Source organism: Erinaceus europaeus, chromosome X (assembly GCF_950295315.1).
Source record: "Erinaceus europaeus chromosome X, mEriEur2.1, whole genome shotgun sequence".
Classification (NCBI taxonomy): Eukaryota; Metazoa; Chordata; class Mammalia; order Eulipotyphla; family Erinaceidae; genus Erinaceus; species Erinaceus europaeus.
Genome location: NC_080185.1, coordinates 121,287,820 through 121,308,530, shown reverse-complemented (window position 1 = coordinate 121,308,530; position 20,711 = coordinate 121,287,820). Strand labels below are relative to the sequence as shown.

Below are 20,711 nucleotides of genomic sequence, written 5' to 3'. Positions count from 1 at the left end.
CCTTTCTTTCTTTCTTTTTTACCAGAGCACTATTCAGCTCTGGCTTATGGTAATACCAGGGATTGAACCTGGGATTTTGGAGCCTCAGGCATGAGAGTCTGTTTGCATAACCATCATGCTATCAACCCCTGTTCCAGTGAGTCTATATTTTTTTCTTTCTTTCTTTCTTTTTGCCTCCAGGGTTATCGCTGGCACTTGGTGCCTGCACCATGAGTCCACTGCTCCTGGAGGCTATTTTCCCCCCATTTTTGTTGTACTTGTTGTTGTTATTGAACAGGACAGAGAGAAATCAAGAGAGGAGAAGACAGAGAAGGGGAGAGAAAGACAGACACCTGCAGACCTGCTTCACCACCTGTGGAGCGACCCCCCTGCAGGTAGGGGGCTGGGGCTTGAACCGGGCTCCTTACACCGGTCCTTGTGCTTCATGCCATGTGTGGTTAACTCACTGCGCTACTGCCCGCCCCCCCAGTCTATATTTTCTAATAGCCTCACATTTACTTATTTATTTATTTATTTACTTTTAACCAGAGCACTGCTCAGTTCTGGCTTACAGTGGTACAGGAGACTGAATCTGAGACCTGGGTCCTCAGGCATGAAAGTCTTTTGCAGAACCACCATGGTATCTCCCCGACCTCTAAAACTCACATTAAAAAAAAATAGAACATATAAGGAGTCGGGTGCTAGCGCATCAGGTTAAACGCACGTGGTGCAAAACGCAAGGACCAGCTTAAGGATCCTGGTTAAGGATCCTGGTTCGAGCCTCCAGCTCCCCACCTGCAGGGGAGTCGTTTCACAGGCGGTGAAGCAGGTCTGCAGGTGTCTATCTTTCTCTCTCCCTCTCTGTCTTCCCCTCCTCTCTCCATTTATCTCTGTCCTATCTAACAATGACAACATCAATAACAACAATAACTACAACAATAAAAAACAAGGGCAACAAGAGGGAAAATAAATAAAGTTTTTAAAAAAAGAACAAATAATTTTTTAGTGTGTTAAATTACTGTTACTAATGTAATAAATGCTAAGTTGGAATATATCATGCAGCATAAGTAGCTTTAGTCATTTATTTTACCTAAATCAATATGCTCAAAATCCTGTTCATCTAGCCTGAAAGGAATATGAGAATTATAAATGGAAAACGTGACAGTCTTAGCTGTGTACTATGCAAAGTGTTTGAAGCCCCGAAGTTTTTCAGCATTTACATCATGTCTCAATTTAAGCTAGTCACCCAGAGCAAATGACTGTCACAGTAGACAGTGTAGGTGTGAGATCAAAGGGATGTTGAATGTAGCATGGTTGTCAGAGAAGGCTTGGACTGACCTTGTGGGCCAGGTAGGTTTTAGGGAATGGCACCAGGAAGGTGTGATCTCTCGCAGTTGTTCTGGGGCAAACCTGCTTGCCAGGGTGTATGAGGTTAGGGTTGAGGGTTTTGGTATGGATTTGTTTGCATTTCTCTATCAGTAAAATAAGTATCAAGTGCCTCTTTTGTGCCTGGTACCAAGTCCAGACTCAGAACTGGAGGAGGGAAAAAAAAAAGCAGGGCACAGGTCCCTCCAGCTTGGAGTTGACACAGGCCTCTGCAGCAGCTAAAGCAAATACACATCACATGAGGAATGGCTGGGCGTTGGGTGCTGAGCGTGGTGAGAGTGATCGCACTGCAAGCTCAGAAGGAAGACAGCTCCGAGTGGCTGGAGAAGATGTCAAAACTCGAATGTGGGGAGATGGATGGAGAGAGGAAGAGATGTACCCAAAAGGTGTGGTATAGGTGCTGGGTAGATAGCATAACGGTTATGCAAACAGACTCTCATGCCTGAGACTCCAACGTCCCAGGTTCAATCCCCTGCACCACCATAAGCCAGAACTAAACAGTGTTCTGGTAAAAAAAAAACAAAAACAAGCAAACAAAATTTTTTTTAAAAAGTTGTGGTATAAAGTCTGGGGTAGGGTGGGTCCCTGAGCTACATTGGAAGTCATGAGCAAACTGAAGAAAAGCTACATATGAAAGATCCTTTAAAAAAATTATTTGGGGGCTAGGCGGTGGTGTATCTGGTTGTGCCATGACCAAGCACATGCATCAGGGTTCAAGGCCCTCGTCCCTACCTGTGGCGGGCGGGGGGAAGCTTCATGAGTAGTGAAATAGTGCTACAGGTATCTCTCTTTCTCTCTCCCTATCTCAAATTATCTCTGTCCTATCAAATAAAGGGGGGAAGGGGAGGGGAAAATCACCACCAGGAGTAGATTTATCTTGCAGGCATTAAGCCCCAGTGAGAATCTGGTGGCAAAATAAAATAAAATATACAAAATAAAAAAATGTATTTATTTTTTATGAGAGAGGGAGACAGACAGACAAGAGTACTGTTCAGTTCTGGCATACAGTAATAACTGGAGATTGAACCTGGGACCACAGAGGCCTCAGGGATGCATGTATTGGATTCTAGCATGCTGAATTATTTCTCCAACAGATCACACAGCCAAGTGTTTCTATTTGTTTGTTTTGCTTTGCTTTTGTTTGTTTTGCCACTGGGATATCACTGACAAATTCATATACATGACAAATTAACCACCCCAAGAAGACATGTTTGTTTTTGTTGTTGATAGTGGCAGAGAGAAAATTGAGAGAGGAAAGAGGGAGAGCAGAGAGACACGTACAGCACTGCTTCACTGCTTTTGAAGTTTCTCCCCTATGGGTGGGGACTGGGGGATTGAACCTAGGTTCTTGCCCATGGACACATGGGTTCCACCATGTGTGCCAGGCCCTGTAAGGCCTTGATCTTCTCTGGCCTCCCACCCACCAGCTTCTATTACTGACACAAGCCACTCTCTCTGTGTCCCCCACTTTTGCACCATTTTGCACCAGTGGGTGGCCACTTCATTTTGATGGCTTCAGCCTTTTCATCAGTCAAGTCTTTACAATGTCATAGATGAGGCATTCCTTTTTTTTTTTTTTAAGTTTTTGTTTAAAGTTTTTTTTTTTAATTTATTTACCCTTTTTGTTGCCCTTGTTTTTTTATTGTTGTTATTGATGTCGTTGTTAGATAGGACAGAGAGAAATGGAGAGAGGAGGGGAAGACAGAGCGGGAGAGAAAGACAGACACCTGCAGATCTGCTCACCACCTGTGAAGCGACTCCCCTGCAGGTGGGGAGCCGGGGGCTCGAACTGGGATTCTTGTGCGGGTCCTTGCGCTTTGCACCACGTGCGCGTAACCCGCTGTGCTACCACCCGACTCCCACATGTGGTGTTTCTATCCGATTGCTAAAACATCAGTATGTGTAACAGTTAACTTGGGGAGGTTCTCCACCAATGAGAGTGTGGGGTGTGTGACCTTAGTGGACATGTGGTACAGCCCCCCTATGCTTTCTCCCAGTGCACCCACTCTGGGAGAGTGTGGACCTGGTCCCAGGGGGTGATCGCCAGTCACCCATCAACATCCGGTGGAGGGACAGTGTCTACGACCCTGGCTTGAAACCACTCACCATCTCTTACGACCCGACCACCTGCCTCCACATCTGGAATAACGGATACTCTTTCCTCGTGGAATTTGAAGACTCTACGGATAAATCAGGTGAGGGCCAGCATAGTGGCCATGTCTGAGTGACAGGAGCGGTCTAAAAATTTATCACACTGCCTCCATAAGACAAGAAACCTTTTGTTAGTAGTGGCAGCAGAAAAGCTACTCGTTGGACCTATCTTTCCAACGTATGAGAAAGTCTCTTTTAGTTTTTATGCCAATTTTCTTCTAGTATAGGTAATATTTTATCAATAAATGCATATATCTCATGTACAGATTCTAGTACTGATTTAGAAGAGAGGAGACGAGGTCAAACTTTTCTGGGTTGTATTTGTATGTGTATTGAGCATGCGCCAATTTCCTCTGCTTGCTGAGTTTACACGGCATTTTATATTAAATAGTAATACTATTTAGTCAGGTTTAAATGATCAGATTGTATGGAATAAATCTGAAAATGGGGCAAAAGTGGCCCAGAAGGTGGTACAGTGGATACAGTGTTAGCTTCTCAAGCATGAGATCTGGAGTTCAGTCCCCCCCACCCAGAGTGAGGCTATGGTTTTCTTTTTCTCCAACCCTCTCCTAAATAAATAGATACATCTTTAAAAAATTACCAAGAAAATGGGACAAAAAGACTTTTTTATGTGTGTGTGTTTGAGGTCTGTCTTAATAGTGGAATGGATGAAGATTGGAAAAAATACAGGTTTCTATTTTGTTAATTTTGTCAACTCAACAATATTATTTAATTTAAAATAAACATAATTTAAATGTTTTTTATTCAAATATTATATTTCTTTTGAATCATCCCCCCACACACACACACACACAATCAGTTGTCAGGGAGAGAGGAAATTCCTCCCACCCCTCTGGGCTCTTAGAGTGGTGGGACATTTGAATTAACATCAGACACAAAAGTATGAGAACAGAACAAAGTTACAAAAATATGGGGAAATCACTTTGTAAGGGCATCTCCTCTTTATACTTGGAAGGCTTCATTAACTTTTACCTAGAAGACTAAATTTCTTAGCTCTAATGACCCATTAGGTGAAGACTGCAGTTCAGTCTGATAACCCTACTCTCCTGGAAGCCTCCCCAAACTAACCTTCCCCTCCACTCCCCCAACAAAACAAAAGGCCAAGGAGGGTATCCTCCCTGCCCTATCTCTTAGGAGGGTATCCTCCCTGCCCTATCTCTTACATGACGTAAAGAGTGGTTCTCAACCAAGCACCTGGGGAAATCTGTAGGCATTTCTGGTTGTCACAATAAGGGGGAGTCCGGTGACCGGCATCTAGTGATTCAAGGTCAAAAATGCTGATAAGCTCCTATAGAGCCCAGGAAGACATTCACACAGCGTTACCCAACCACAGAGATCTGTAGAACTGAGACGGAGAAACCCCAGTCAGGAAGCAATTGCAGGTCTCAGAAACCATTCTCTGTGCTAGGACTGGTAAAGTGGAAAGCAATTGCTTTTCCTTTTACGAATATCAGGAAACAATTCTCTGACAGTATTCGTGAATGAAGTACAAAGTGTCACCTACAGCACATCTGGAATTGTTTCCTCCTATATGTACCCTAGCTCCGGGGTTTTCAGCTGTCTCTCAGCTCTCTTTGTATCTTCTAGATGATGCTCTGACACTTACCTAAGTGCTGCTGGCCCAACTGGAAACAGATGTGTTCTCCTAAAGGAATGAATCTCTCTCTAGCTCTCTTTCTTCTGAGATACTTCTCTGCTATGATTCAGGTAGCATTGGTCTAACCTTAGCAGGACTAGGGAAACTGGTTTTTTCTGCCAAGGGCCATTTAGATATTTAGAACATCATTCTCGGGCCATACACAATGATCAGTTTACAACTTAGCACTCAATATAGCTGTGAAATGAAGCTGCAGTCTCCTTGGCAAGTGCCTCTTAGAAGGCTGCAAGGCAGACTTTCCCCATCCATACCTAGGCTTAAAGGCCTAGGGAGCCTAGGTATCTCTTTGGCTCCCATTTCCCTTTCTGTTCCATGGTATTACATGTCCCCATCAACCCTGATTGTCTTGCATCCACATGGCAAATTAAGAAGACGTGAGTCCTTTCCCTCCCAGATTCATCAGTATTGTTCTTAAGTTTTCTAAGATCCTAGGCTGTGCCTCCCTCTTAGTTGGCAACCTATTATACGGCATTATGTAAAAGCTTCTGGCAGTCTTCATTCAGTACAGATGACAATTTACTGTGACCTCTACCATTCTTTCTTTCTTTCTTGGGGGGATTAATGGCTTACAGTCAACAGTAAAATACAGTCGTTTGTACATGAGTAACATTTCTCAGTTTTCCACACAGTAATTCAACCCCTTCTAGGTCCTCCGCTGCCATCAGGTTCCAGGACATGAACCCTCCCCGCCACCCAGAATCTTTGACTTTGGTGCAGCAGACCAAACGCAGTCCAAATTCTACTTTGTGTCTTCTTATTTTTCAACTTCCTTTTTTCTTTTTTTTAATTTTTAAAAAAATTATCTTTATTTACTAGATAGCAACAGCCAGAAATCAAGTGGGAAGGGGTAGATAGAGAGGGATAGAGACAGAGAGACACCTGCAGCCCTGCTTCACCGCTCGCAGAGCTTTCCCCCTGCAGGTAGGCACTGGGGGCTCGAACCTGAGTCCTTGCACTTTGTAACAAGTGTGCTCAACCAGGTGTGCCACCACCCAGTCCCCCCCTTTTTTTTTTTTTTTTTTAGTATTAGTCATTTAATAATGATCAACAAGATTGTGGGATAAAAGGGGTACAATTCATATAATTCCCACTACCAGAGTGCCATATTCCATCCCCTCCATTGGAAACTTCCCAATTTTATCCCTCTGGGAGTATGGACCAAAGATCTCTATGGGATGCAGAAGGTGGGAAGTCTGACTTCTGTAATTGCTTCTCCACTGGACATGGCTGTTGACAAGTCAATCCACACCCCCAGCCTGTCTCTACCTTTCCCTAGTGGGGCAGGGCTCTGGGGAGGTGGGGTTCCTGGGCACATTGGTGAGGTCGTCTGCCCAGGGAAGTCAGGTTGGCGTCATTCTACCACTATTTCTGCCAGAACTATACTAATGGGCAAACCCAATCTCTAAGACTCCAGATTTCTTCTCTAGAGACTGTTGACAATGTATTGTTACTTCATTGAGTTGGAAATTTTTTATAAGATATTTATTTATTTATTTATTAATGAGAAACATAGGAAGAGAGAGAAAGAGCCAGACATCACTCTGGTACATGTGCTGCCAGGGGTTGAACTCAGGACCTCATGCTTGAGAGTCCGATGCTTTATCCACTAAGCCACCTCCTATCCTGGACCACTGGTTGGAATTTTTAGGAAGTTTTTCAATGGACTTCTTGACTGAGTTAATTCCAAGATCAGTCAAGATAACTCATTATTTTCCACTCTTTTAAAAAAAATTTTGAACGATAAATTCAAGAATAGTTTTTCTTTTCAATTTATGGGGGGGGAGAACGAGAACACAAGAGCTAGCCCCAGAGTACCACTTTGGCACATGCAGTGCCAGCGATTAAACTCAGGACCTCATGCTTGTAAATCCAGTGTTCTAGCCACTGCACCACCTTTCAGGCTGCAAATTCAAGAATCCTTATCTAGCCATTTGTACTAGGCAATATGATGGAAAACAAATGGCCAGAATTTCCTCAAAAAAAAAAAATATATATATGTTATCAGAGCTCTGCTCAGCTCTGGCAGTCTTATGGTAGTACAGGGGATTGAACCAGGGATGTAGGAGCCTCAGGCATGAAAAGTCCTTTGTATAACCATTATGCTGTATCCACCACTGATAGTTTTCTATATACCTCCAATTACAACTAACTGGGTCTTTTCTTGATCTTACCTCCCCTAGGTAAAGGACTGCTTTTATAAAATACTAAGAAAAAGTGTAAAGACCTTGCTAATTTACACTTGTTTTGCTAGACAAGATCAATTTAAGATATCACTGTTAATAAATTTCTAACTTTCTCTCTTTTCCACATTTCAGTGACTGCCTCCTATTTCCTGCCTATTCTTCACTACTATTTCTTCATGCTGTTTCAAAATAATCAATAACATTTAAAGAGGAAAAGTGAATGAGAGGAAAGAAATGACAGTCAAGAAATAATTCTTGGCCTACCAAAGGAAGGATCTAATTAATGCCCAACATCTATACTCTCTTTACAAGCAGGAAATGCCACTCTAGTGCACAAAAAGCTGAGGATAAGGTAGACAAGGAAAGAGGTTGGGGAAACTATGTGACAGAAAGGAGACACACCAAACTGTATGGCATGTAGTTCAAGCTGTGCTCAGGATCACATTTCTAGATGAAAACACCTATGTTGGAGTAGAAACAGACTCTCAAATCAGTAGTTTGACTTGCCATCTTATGAAACTGGAGACAGAAAAGCAAACTAAGCCCCAGTTGAGCAGAGGGGATAGGAGATAAGAGACCAGAACAGAAATTAAGGAAGTCACAAAAGCTGACTCTTTAGAAAAGATCAACAAAACTGACCAACTCTTAGCTAGGTGGACCAAGAACAAAATAAGAGAAGACTCAAATCAGGAGTGAAAGAGGGGACATCACCAGCAGGATTAATTAAAAGGATAAGAAGAGAAGGTATGTGAGCCCCTCATACCACTGCCCTCTGCTGGGTGTTGCTTTGTTATTTGGTTCCCAGAACTGGACAGCTGTTGATTTTATGAACACAGGTGAGACAGTGTATTGTGAGGAAGGGCACTTAGTTAGGCCTGGACATATGCCGACACCCATGGTCTGTCCTTGAAAATTGTCACCTCTTCTGAAATGACTCTCAATGCATAGTCAGCAGGCATTGAAGAGGAGAGATGATTCCTGTTCTTCTAAAGTTGCTTCTTGCCTCCCCCCCTTTTTTTTTCTGCCTCACTTTACCCTTTTTTTTTTTGGTGGGGTGGGTATCACCAATAAATCTGGTAAGAACGCTTTTACAGTGGCCAGGGAGGTGGCTCAACAGGTAGAGTTCAGGACTTGCACGAGTGATGCTGCCATATGCTGGTGCTCCTGCTCTGGACCTTGCCTCTTGCTTAATAAATAAGCAAATAAATCTTGGGAGGAAAAAATGGTTTTACCAACATGTTGAGTTCTTTCCTATTTTGGTTCCTACGTTTCCTTTGTTTGTTTGTTTTTAATCAGAAGACAGTGTAATGAATTTTTAAGAGATTTGTTCTATTTATTTCATATGAGACACAAGAGAGAAGCTAGGGCACCATCCTGGTACATGCTATGCCAGGGATTGGGCCGGGCACGTCAGGCAGGCAAGTCCTGATCTCTACCAGCTGAGCCCTCTCCTCAGTCACGATGCTTGTCAATACATGTAAGGAGCGGTGCTGCCATCACTACAATCTGATCCTAAGATGTTCCCCTCACCCCCAAAGGCTTTGTGTACAATTTCTGGCATTTCCTTTGATTTGTAGGAGTCCTGGGATTCTCTTTCCCTTTCTCTTGTCCTCTCACATTAAAAACAGATAAAGGAAGTGGACGGTACAAAAAATGTTTGCTACATGCCTGACTCAGGTGTTTCATATTTGTTATAAAGCTCTTCCTCCCTCCCTCCCTCGCTCCTTCCTTGGTTTTTCTTTTTATAATGTTATAATTTCATCCTTTTCCAGGACACAGCACAACCTTAAATCAACAAGTGCATATTTATTCACTGCTGTGTCTGGTGGCTGCTCTGTTTTCTGATTCACTGGATTCTGCCTCCCTTCTCTGCCCTATACTGTGTATTTCCCCTTCTCACCCACTCCTCTGCTTCTCAGGACCACACTCCTGCTGAGGTTACCAGTGAGGTTTCAATCACATCCAACCGACCCTTCTTAATCTCGTTCCTTCTTTTTTAAATTTAACTAATTTATTAATTAATTTTGGATAGAGACATAGAGAAATTGAGAAGAAAGGGGGAGACAGGGAGAGAAGAATGGGCTACCCAAGGGTGTGAATCCCAGGACAAGGGGAGGGGGTGTCACCTCAGAAACTGCCAACACACATGGCTAGTTGTCGGGCTAGCTTCGAGGGCGGGAGAGAGAGAGAGAGAGAGAGAGAGAGACGACCAGGGACTCATGGCTGAGTGGTACGCAGTTCAGTCTTTATTCATGTGGTATGCAGTGCAATCTAAGCTGTCTCTAATCACAATCCTGTTCTTATATATCCTGAGGTGGAACTGTCAGGTCGGAAGAGGATGTACATAGGATAGGGGGTGGGGAGAAGGAAAAAGCGGGTGAACCAATGAAGATTAAACCAATGCCCTAGAGGCAGGGCGGAGTTTAGTTAACAGTGGTTATGTAAATAGAATAGTGTTAAGCAGGGGGGATTAAACCAATGAAACAGAAGGGGTTTTAGAAGCAGAATTAGAAGCATACCAACAACTAGTGACACCTAGTCAAGTAATTCCCATTTGCCTGGGAAGTGCATATGTCTTCCCACATTATGCTGGAGAAACTTCCTGTCTTGCCTCTGCCTGGCACACAAATTGCTGTAGTGTAGTACCCAGCACATGGCAAGGACTTAATGAGTTTTCTAGCTATCGGATGCCAGTATCAGCTGGCCAGGCATCTGACTTCTCCCGGGGAAGATGTGCTACCATTGCCAGAGAAGTCAGGAGAGTGAGCTGATGAGAAGTGGCAGCAAGTGGCTACTTTGCCCTATCCTGGCAAAGAGCTGTCACCCAGCACAGGCAGAGCTTCTCATTCTCAAGTCAAGTTGGGAATGTGGATTTTCATGGGAAACCAGCCAGCGTTCAGTGTTGGAAACTGAAGTAAGAAAGTGCTTTGAAATGTGGGGCAGAATTTGAACACCTACAGTCAGGTCTGCCCCGCCCCTTGTAGCCAGCCAGCAGTCAGTACCATCTCCTCCCTCCCTTGCTTGTCATCTTTACAGGATAGAGACACATGGTAAGTGTCCCAGGAATGTTCGTTCATTGTTGGATAGGACAGAGAGAAATGGAGAGAGGAGGGGAAGACAGAGAGGGGGAGAGAAAGACACCTGCAGACCTGCTTCACTGCCTGTGAAGCGACTGCCATGTGCGCTTAACCCGCTGCGCCACCGCCCGACCCCCAACAAAAAGATTCTTATACTTGAGGTTCCATAGACCCAGGGTTAATACTCCGTACCACAATAAGCCAGAGCTGAGTATGGCTCTGGTAAAAAAAAAAAGAAAGGAACACACACACACACACACACACACACACACATCTTGGCCGGCAATAGATTGATTTCACTAGTTCCAAGAAATTCCAGTCCAAACCAAAGTTGTTTCTTACCCAACATGGGGAGGACAGCAGTTAAGTGTGTGGATGACTCTCACTGTCCCAAGGGAGATGACTGGTCATTTCTGACTTAGCAGTTCCCTAGCCCGTTTTGCAAGTATCTTTAGGAATTGTAAAGCAAAAGGCTGGTGCAAAAAAAACAAGAAAGAACATCCTTTGCCCTATATTTAGTTTTATGAGATCAGGTTGGGTAAAGATGCTGAGTTTTGCACTGTATCATACTTTATTTATTTATTTATTTATTTTTACCAGAGCACCGCTCAGCTCTGGTTTATTGTGGTGCAAAGGACTGAACCTGGGACTTCAGAGCCTCAGACTTGAGAGTCTCTTTGCATAACCATTATGCTATCTACCCCCCCAGCCCTACTTTATTACTCTCTTTTGTTTTAATTTTTTATTGCACATTAATAAAAAAAACTGACCCAGTGAGCACAGAACACAGTAAGTCAGGAATTGGCCTTGAACATCTGTATAAAATTTGGAGGGGAGTTCAAGCTTGGGGTCAGTCAGAGTGCAGGCCCCACCCTTCTAACTGTTTGAACTGCGTGGAAATCAAGTTCATGAAACGTGAATATCACATGGTGTGTCTCACCAAAGACAGTTCATACACAAGGTCCACACACACACAGACTCGGTCTTTTCCGCATCTCCCTTCTCGGGGCAGGACACTTACCCTGAATTGTTGGGTGTGCATTTCAGTGATCGAGGGAGGGCCCCTGGACCACCACTACCGGCTGAAGCAGTTCCACTTCCACTGGGGAGCCATCGATGCGTGGGGCTCAGAGCACACCGTGGACAGCAAGTGCTACCCAGCAGAGGTACGTGAGGGCTGGGGACAGTGGCGGCTGTGAAGAGGAGGGAGACTTTGCAGGCTTAGTCTAGCTCCAAGAAAGTCTCAGGGTCAGGTGATTCCTTAAGTGCTAAGTAGCTTGGTCTGGGGGGGGGGTGTTTCTTTTACTTTTTAAAGTTATTCTTCTTAGTTTTCACAGGTGGGAATGAGCACTTCCCTCATCTCCAACAATAGGGCAGAAATTGTTCTGGCGAAATAGCTCACCTGGGTAGTGTGCCTGCTTTGCCTTGCTTGCAATGCAGGTTTGAGCCAGACTGCCGTGACACTGGAGGAAGCTTCAGTGCTGTGGTTTCTTTTCCTCTTTCTCTTGCTATATGAAAAAGTTGGCTCAGAGTGGTGAAGTGCAGATGACAATAAGAGAGGGAGAGGGAGAGGGAAAAGGAGAGAGAGGGAGGGAGGGAGAGGGAGAGGGAAAAGGAGAGAGAGGGAGGGAGGGAGAGGGAGAGGGAAAAGGAGAGAGAGAGAGAGGAAGGGAGAGGGAGAGGGAAAAGGAGAGAGAGAGAGGGAGGGAAAGGGAGAGGGAAAAGGAGAGAGGGGGGAGGGAGGGAGAGAGAAAAGGAGAGAGAGAGGGAGGGAGAGGGAGAGGGAAAAGGAGAGAGAGAGGAAGGGAGAGGGAGAGGGAAAAGGAGAGAGAGAGGGAGGGAGAGGGAGAGGGAAAAGGAGAGAGAGAGGGAGGGAGAGGGAGAGGGAAAAGGAGAGAGAGAGGGAGGGAGAGGGAGAGGGAAAAGGAGAGAGAGAGGGAGGGAGAGGGAGAGGGAAAAGGAGAGAGAGGGGGAGAGGGGAAAGAGAGGGAGAGGGAGAGGGAGAGGGAAAGAGAGAGAGAGAGAGAGAGAAAAACTGAACCTTAGGATCCCAAAGAATTTGAAGCTGAATTCTCCCAGAACTCTAAGCTAGGCTCAAGTGATAGCCTAAGACTAGCAGAAGTCGAGGACCACCACCAAGCCCACCAGGTCAAATAAATAGGGAGGGGAATTGAACTGAAGGCTCTAGCAATGGAAATAGAGAGCAAGGTTAAAATAAAAGTGGAATGCTTTTCAGAGGAGGAGAGGGAGAAGCCAATCATTACTTGGGGGGGGGGTCACTTGGAAGGCTAGGTGATGGTGTTTTCCTGTATAAGAGACTGATTTGTAAGGGAATAAAGGGAAGGTCTAAAGAAACAGACTTGCATAGTACAGTGCTTTCCCATATGTGTGAACCCAGGTTTGAGACTGGCCTCCACTACACTGAAGGAAGCTTTGGTGCTGTGGTCTCTTTCTCTCTCTCTCTCTCTTTCTACCTTTGTCTCTAACTTCCAAAAGGTATTTTATTTTTTTAATTAAAAAAATATTTATTTATTTATTTTCCCTTTTGTTGCCCTTGTTTTTTATTGTTGTTGTAGTTGTTATTATTGTTGTTATCGATGCTATCATTGTTAGATAAGACAGAGAGAAATAGAGAGAGGAGGGGGAGACAGAGAGGGGGAGAGAAAGACAGACATCTGCAGACCTGCTTCACTGCCTGTGAAGCGACTCCCCTGCAGGTGGGGAGCCTGGGATCCTTGCATTTTCTCTTTATTTATAGAATAGAGACAGATAAATTTATATGGGGGAGAGAGAGAGAGAGAGACCTTCGGCACTGTTTCATGAAACTTTCCCCCCTGAAGGCCTGCAGGTGGGAGCTGGGGGCTTGAACCCCGGCCCTTGCACATGACAGCACATGCACTTAACCAGGTGTGCCAGCCCCTGGCTCCTCCCCTCATTTAGTTGTAAATATTATCTTAAAGGAAACAGTTTTTGTGGTTACCCTTCAATTTTTTTTTTTCTCTTCAACTTGTTTGATTCCCATAGGGAGTCTATGTCTCCCGATGAAGTATCTCTTCTTCAGATGTAAAATAGATCCTGGATATGAGTATTTTCTGCAAACCCGGATGAAAGTGGACAAACATTGTTCCCTCACTGAAATGTGACTCATTTTGCTTTCTAAATTCTCTTTTACTTTTCTCCCCAGAGAATCCCTTCAGTCCAAAGTATATTCCTGGCTGCTTCTGTGTACATTTTTCCTGTTATTATTTCTTTCTTTCTTTCTTTCTTTCTTTCTTTTTTTTTTTTTTTTTTTGAGGGAGAAGCTGTGTTGCTCAAGTGTGATTTCACTGCTGGGACTAACTTTTTTAAAAAATATTTTTACTGGGGATTGGGCGGTGGTACTGCAGGTTAAGCACATGTGGCACAAAGCGCAAGGACCGGCGTAAGGACCCGGGTTCTAGCCCCCGGCTCCCCACCTGCAGGGGAGTCACTTCACAGGCGGTGAAGCAGGTCTGCAGGTGTCTGTCTTTCTCTCCCCCTCCTCTCTCCATGTCTCTCTGTCCTATCCAACAATGAAGGGCATCAATAATAACAATAATAACCACAACAAGGCTAAACAAGGGCAACAAAAGGGGGAAAAATGGCCTCCAGGAGCGGTGGATTCATGGTGCAGGCACTGAGCCCCAGCAATAACCCTGGAGGCAAAATATATATTATTTATTTACTATTGATTAGCGACAGAGAAAAATTGAGAGGGGGAGACAGAGAAGGAGAGAGACAGAGAGACACCTGCAGCTTTACTTCACCACTCGTGAAGCTTTCCCCCTGCAGGTGGGGACCAGGGGCTCGAACCCAGGTCCTTGTGCACTGTAACATGTGCACTCAAGCAAGTGCACCGCCACGTGGCCCCTCCTGTTATTATTTCTCCCTCATTTTGCACCAGATTGCCTCTTGCTCTGCTCAGTGGCTTTGCTCTGTGGCAGAAGCAAGTTCAAATGGTCCGTGTTGAATAAGGCTGTCTGTCTGCTTTTGGCCATCTTCTGTAGTCGTGTGATCAACCCTCTTTTACTGGTGTTTCAGTTGCACCTGGTGCATTGGAATGCAGCCAAATTTGAAAACTTTGAAGATGCAGCACTGGAAGAAAATGGTCTGGCTGTGATCGGGGTATTTTTAAAGGTAAAACAATCTCACGAGCTTTAAATAATGTCTTGCATTTCAGAATGAAAAGGCGCAATTTACGGGATTAGATTAGAAGACAGTGGTTAAAATACAACACTGTTAGAAATCTATGTTCAGTGGCCTCAAATGCAAAGTCCAGTAGCGTAGTCACAAACCACATGTGCTTGGGCACCTGAAATGTGGCTGTTTCAACTGTAGGACAGTCTCCAGCATGAAGCAATGCAGTTTTCAGTGTAAGAACAGGGGCTCCTTTCCTAAAGGGACACCCTTTCCCGTTAGCAGACGGCCTGCTCGTCTGCCGTGTAACTCTAATACAGTGCTATTCACACCGTCCCAAACTACTAACCTAAGTATCCTCTCAGCAGTATGGTGTGTTTTTCTGCAATTACCCACTAGTTATTTTTCATCTACATTCTGTTACGCTTTCTACTGGGAGCTGTTGATTATTTCTTTTCCCTTGGGTACGCTCACTTAAGCTGATTATTTTAATATTTTCTTGTTACTTCTTTAGCTAGGCAAACATCATAAAGAGCTACAGAAATTGGTCGAGACTTTGCCGTCCATTAAGCACAAGGTAATAAGTTCTTCCCTAAATCACTTGAAATGTATTTTATGTTTCTATATCAAAGTGGGGCACCAAAAAGGTACTTTACAGTGGAAAGTATAATTCTTTTTTTTTTTTTTTGGAAAGTATAATTCTTTAGCCAATAATTCCCCCATGACATTCAGATTGGGTACCTTTGTCCAGCCATGAGATTAAGTATTCAATAGTCAGAATACGAAAGAGGCACCAAAGTAAAAGACCCTGGGGTTGGTGGGTGGGTGGGGAGAATACAGGTCCATGAAGGATGACAGAGGACCTAGTGGGGGTTGTATTGATATATGGGAAGCTGGGGAATGTTATGCATGTACAAACTATTGTATTTACTGTTGAATGTAAAACATTAATTCCCCAATAAAGAAATAAAAAAAATAAAAATAAAAAAGGCAAAAAAAAAAAAAAGAATACCAAAGAGGCTGCACCCTGCAAGCCCGCCTGTTCTCTTCTCTCTCCCTCCTGTCCATCTCTCTCTTGTTTTTACCTGCCCCACCCCCATCTCATTTTAGCCCAGGACCTGGGGTCCTCCTAATTTGCATTGTGCTTTAGAAAGGAGTACTAACAACTGTATTGCTGTAAACCATTGGTTTCTCCCCCCCCAGTAAAAATATTTTTTAGAAAAATTCTACAAGTCTCTCTTTAAAAAAGAGGAACTGTTTTTGTTTTTGTTTTGTTGTTTGGTTTTGTTTGCCTCCAGGGTTATCACTGAGGCTCCGTGCCTGCACTATGAATCCACTACTCCTGGAGGCCATTTTTTCCCTTTTGTTGTCCTTGTTGTTTATCACTGTTGTTATTATTGTTGTTGTTATTGCTGTCATTGTTGTTGGATAGGACAGAGAGAAATTGAGAGAGGAGGGAAAGGCAGAGGAGGGGAAAGACAGACACTTGCAAACCTACTTCACCACTTGTGAAGCGACCCCTGCTGCAGGTGGGGAACTGGGGGCTCAAACTGGGATCCTTGCACCTGTCCTTGCACTTTGTGACGTGTGCACTTAACCGCTGCGCTACTGCCTGGCCCCTAGGAACTGCTTTTAAATTATTATTATTTTTTTTTTACCAGAGCACTGCTCAGCTCTGGTTTATGGTGGTGCAGGAGATTGAACCTGAGACTTCAGAGCCTCAGGCATGGGAGTCTCTTTGCATAAGTGACTTCCTTTTTAATGCACCAGCTGGTAGGATTTGGGGAGGCACTTGATGCCTCCCCGGAAGGTCAGAGGAGACTACCTGCTGCAGACTCAGCAGAGGGGAGGGAGAGAATGGACTTTTCTGTGCTCACACTGAAGCGTGTCAGAAACACAGTTAATTGCAGGAACAAAGCATGGGCGTGACTCTGTCCTAAGATGCCCAGCTGTTCCTACAGCTTCTCGGGCCTCTGCTGGCTCCTATATGCCCACGAATCATGGCCTCCTCATAGTATTCCTGAGTGGTTTTCACCACTAACTGGTGACCCGGTGATCCTTCCCTTGCCAGGATACCCTTGTGGAGTTTGGGTCATTTGACCCTTCTTGCCTGATGCCCAGGTGCACAGACTACTGGACCTACTCGGGGTCCCTCACGACCCCGCCACTCTCTGAGTCCGTCACCTGGATCATTAAGAAGCAGCCAGTAGAGGTGGATCATGATCAGGTATGTAATTTCCTCACTTCTACAGAAGGAAATTCAAGTCTGCCCTTTAAACAAGACCAGGCTCAAACTTGTTAACATCTTGTAATGCTTAACGTATTTCTGCTCCAATGTGCTCAAGTCTTATTTTAATTTGGATATGAATTAGAAAATGCTTTAAAAAAAAAGAAAATGCTTTTAAAATAACCAGAGAGATGAGTTAAAAACATATGCTTTTTACTTCCATATTTGATAGTGACATGCTTTCTGTATTGTATATTTATTGTTTAAGTATGACTCTCGTGGTCTGGGAGGTGGCGCAGTGGATAAAGCACTGGATTCTCGATCATGAGGTCCCAAGTTCAATCCCCTGCAGCACATGTACCAGAGTGATGTCTGGTTCTTTATCTCTCTCCTATCTTTCTCATGAATAAATAAATAATTATTTTTTTTAAAAAGTATGACTCTCTATATAAGCAAGCTTTATTATTATTATTAATAATAATATCCCTGGGGCTCAGTACTGGCACTATGATTCCACTGCTCTTGGTGGCCATTTTCTCCTTTTTTTTCTCCTGTACTTTATTTGATAGGACAGAGAGAAATTGAGAGAGGAGGCCAAGATGGTGGTGGTAGGGAGACAGACAGACACTGCTCGTGAAACACCCCCCCCCCGCAGGTGGGGGCTGGGGACTCAAACCTGTGTACTTGTGCATGGTAACAGGTGAGCTCATGAAGGTGGAGGTGCTGATAATTGAAGCTGGGACTTTAGAGCCTAAGGTGTGAAAGTCTTTTGGTGGTCTGGAGAATTGAACCTGGGTCTTTGGAGTCTCAGGCATGAGAGTCTCCTTGTGTAATGACTATGCTATCCCTCCTACCCTAAAAGAAAAAAAAAACTAGAAAAACAATAAAAAGCTACAAAAATAAGACAGTCCAATAGTTGGTAGAGCACAAATATTAATTTGTAGAAATCAATATAGCTGACAACTCTGAATCACAACCAGTCAAATAATATAAAGATAATGAAAGAATGAATGAACACCATTAGTATAAAATGCCTGGGAATAAACTTCACAGTAAAAGTTAACAAAAACAAAATTCCTGAAGGCCACAAAAAGTAGACTTGAATTAACAAAATCTATGCGAAGTATTTGAATAGGAAGACATGAGAAAACACCGTTGATGTCAAGTCACTAATTCTCCATAAACTGTCTCTTCTCCATGAGTTTCGTGTAGTTCCAATCCACATGCCAATGGGTTTTTGAAATGAATGTGTTACTTCCAAACACATGTGGAAATACAAACAAGCACACATAGCCAGGGTAAGTTCTGGAAGGGAAAGTGAGGCATGATCCGATCCATAAAGTTATAAGGACTCAATAATTTGTGTGGTACTGGCAAAGAAAGAGAACAGCCAAGGGGAAAAGAATAACAAGTTTAGAAATATGTTCAGGAGGGAGTCGGGCGGTAGCGCAGCAGGTTAAGCACAGGTGGCGCAAAGCGCAAGGACCGGCATAAGGATTCCAGTTCGAGCCCCCAGATTCCTACCTGCAGGGGAGTCACTTCTCAAGCAGTGAAGCAGGTCTGCAGGTATCTGTCTTTCTCTCTCCTCTCTCCATTTCTCTCTGTCCTAGCCAACAACAATGACAACAATAACAGCAACAGTGATAATAACTACAACAATAAAAAAAAAAGAAAAGAAATTACAGTCTTACTTTGGGGTGGGAAGATGGGGGAGTTGAGGAAGAACTGAGTGGATTTTACAACAGTGGGAGAGAGGAGCCTAACTTGATTCTCATTAGGAGAAGGAAAATATGGAGACCTGAAGGTTATCACACAGGTTCTGCAAAAGGAGGCTAGAGAAAATATCAAAGCAGGCAAGAACAGTCGTAGGAGGTGGTGGCACTGGGTCTTTGAATTAGGTAACAGTAACAACAACAGTAATAACTACAACAGTAAAACAAGGGCAACAAAAGGGAATAAATAAATATTTAAAAAAGAAGTATGTTCAAATAAATATGAGCACATAGCTTATGATCAAAGTAGCATCTCAGCTCAGCTGAGGAAATGCTGTTAGCAGGTAATTAAGCTGACCGGGGGGAGGGGAGTAGGGGGAGAGTTGGATCCACCATTCAAAACTTATACAAGAACATATTCCAGATACATTAAATGTTAAAAGTGTCACCATAAAAGTACTAGGATAGACAAGAGATGCATCTTCTTTTTTAAAAAATAATTTTTCTTTTATTATATTTTTTATTGGATAGAGACAGAGAGAAACTGAGAGGGGATGGGGAGATAGAGAGGGAGAGAGACAGAGGGACACCTGCAGCCCTGCTTCACCACTCATGAAGCTTTCCCCCAGCAGGTGGGGACCAGGGGCTTGAACCCAGGTCTTTGTGCACTGTAATGTGCGCTCAACCAGGTGTGCCACTACCTGGCCCCATGATTTCTTTCTTTCTTTTTTTTTTATTAATTTTATTTTTGAGACAGATGCAGACACACACACACGCACACACACACGCACACGCACACGCGCACACACACACACACACAAAGAGAGAAATACCAGAGCACTGCTCAGCTCTGGCTTATGGTGGTGTGGGGGATTGAACCTGGGACTTAGGAGCCTCAGGCATGATAGTCTGTTTGCATAACCATTATGCTGTCTCCTCCACCCTCTTCCTTTTTTTCTTTCTTTCTTTCTTTTTTTCTTTCTTTCTTTTAAAGCATCTTTATTTATTGGATAGAGACAGCCAAAAATAAAGAGGTAAAGTTGGGGGGGGCAGGTAGTGGCACATCTGGTTGAGTGTACATGTTATCCTACTCAAGGACCTGGGTTCAACCCCAGTCCTCACCTGCAGGGAGAAAGCTTTGTGAGTGGTGAAGCAGTGCTGTAGGTATCTCTCTGTCTCTCTCTCTCTCCCTCTCTCTCCCCTTTCCCCCTGCAGGTGGGGACTGGGGGATTGAACTTGTGTCCTTGCACACTATGACATGTGCGCTCAACCGGGTGTGTCACCACCCAGCCCCCAATGGAAGGATCTTTTCATGCCTCCAAATAGAGGAAGTTTTGTAAGTAACAACAGTGTACAACAAAACTAGATGTCATAAAGTAGTGCATTCAACAACATATTTATTATCATCTTTTTAAAAAATTATTATTACCAGAGCACTGCTCAGCTCTGGCCTATCTTTGTGCTGGGGATTGAACCTGGGGTTTGGGAACCTCAGGTACAAAAGTCTTTTTGCAAAACCATTATGCCATTTCCCCTACCCTACATATTTTTAAGTCTTGTGTGATTAAAAATTCCCATAATCAAATGACAAAATATAGATTTCTAAATACTCACAAGCCTATCCATTTAGTTTGTTATTTTCAAATATTTACATTATGGGCTGGGGAGACAGCGTAATGGTTCTGCAAAAAGACGTTCATGCCTGAGGTATGAGGTATGAGGTCTCAGGTTCAGTCTTCAGCACCACCGTAAGCCAGAGCAGAGAAAAACATTAATTTAAAAGATTAAATGAAATAAGTAAATAAACAGCAGCCCGGCAGGTAGTATGGTGGCTAAAACAGTAGACACGCCTGAGGTCCCGAGTTCATATTCCGACATTGCATGTGCCAGAGTCATACTCTGATTACCTCTTCCCCCTCCTCTCTCTCACAAATAAATGTTAAAAATTTTGGTTTGGGGGCTGGGTGGTGGCGCACCTGGTTGAGCGCACATGTTGCAATGCTCAAGGACCCAGGTTCGAGCCCCCAGTCCCCACCTGCAGGGGGAAAGCTTTGCGAGTGGTGAAGCAGGGTTGCAGGTGTCTCTCTGTTTTTTTCCCTCTCTGTCTCCCCCTTCTTCTTGATTTCTGACTGCCTCTATCCAATAAATAAATAAAGATAATTT

General features: G+C 43.9%; 1 protein-coding gene across 1 annotated transcript in view; it reads left to right on the top strand.

Annotated features, from left to right (window-relative positions):
* Positions 1–20,711, top strand: part of CA5B (carbonic anhydrase 5B) — a 39,498-nt gene that overhangs the window by 14,023 nt on the left and 4,764 nt on the right. Inside the window, exons 3-7 of the mRNA XM_007538627.3 lie at positions 3,363–3,560; positions 11,502–11,620; positions 14,514–14,609; positions 15,124–15,186; positions 16,681–16,836. Of these exons, the coding sequence (XP_007538689.1) occupies positions 3,363–3,560; positions 11,502–11,620; positions 14,514–14,609; positions 15,124–15,186; positions 16,681–16,836 (632 nt within the window). The remainder of the gene's footprint in view (positions 1–3,362; positions 3,561–11,501; positions 11,621–14,513; positions 14,610–15,123; positions 15,187–16,680; positions 16,837–20,711) is intronic.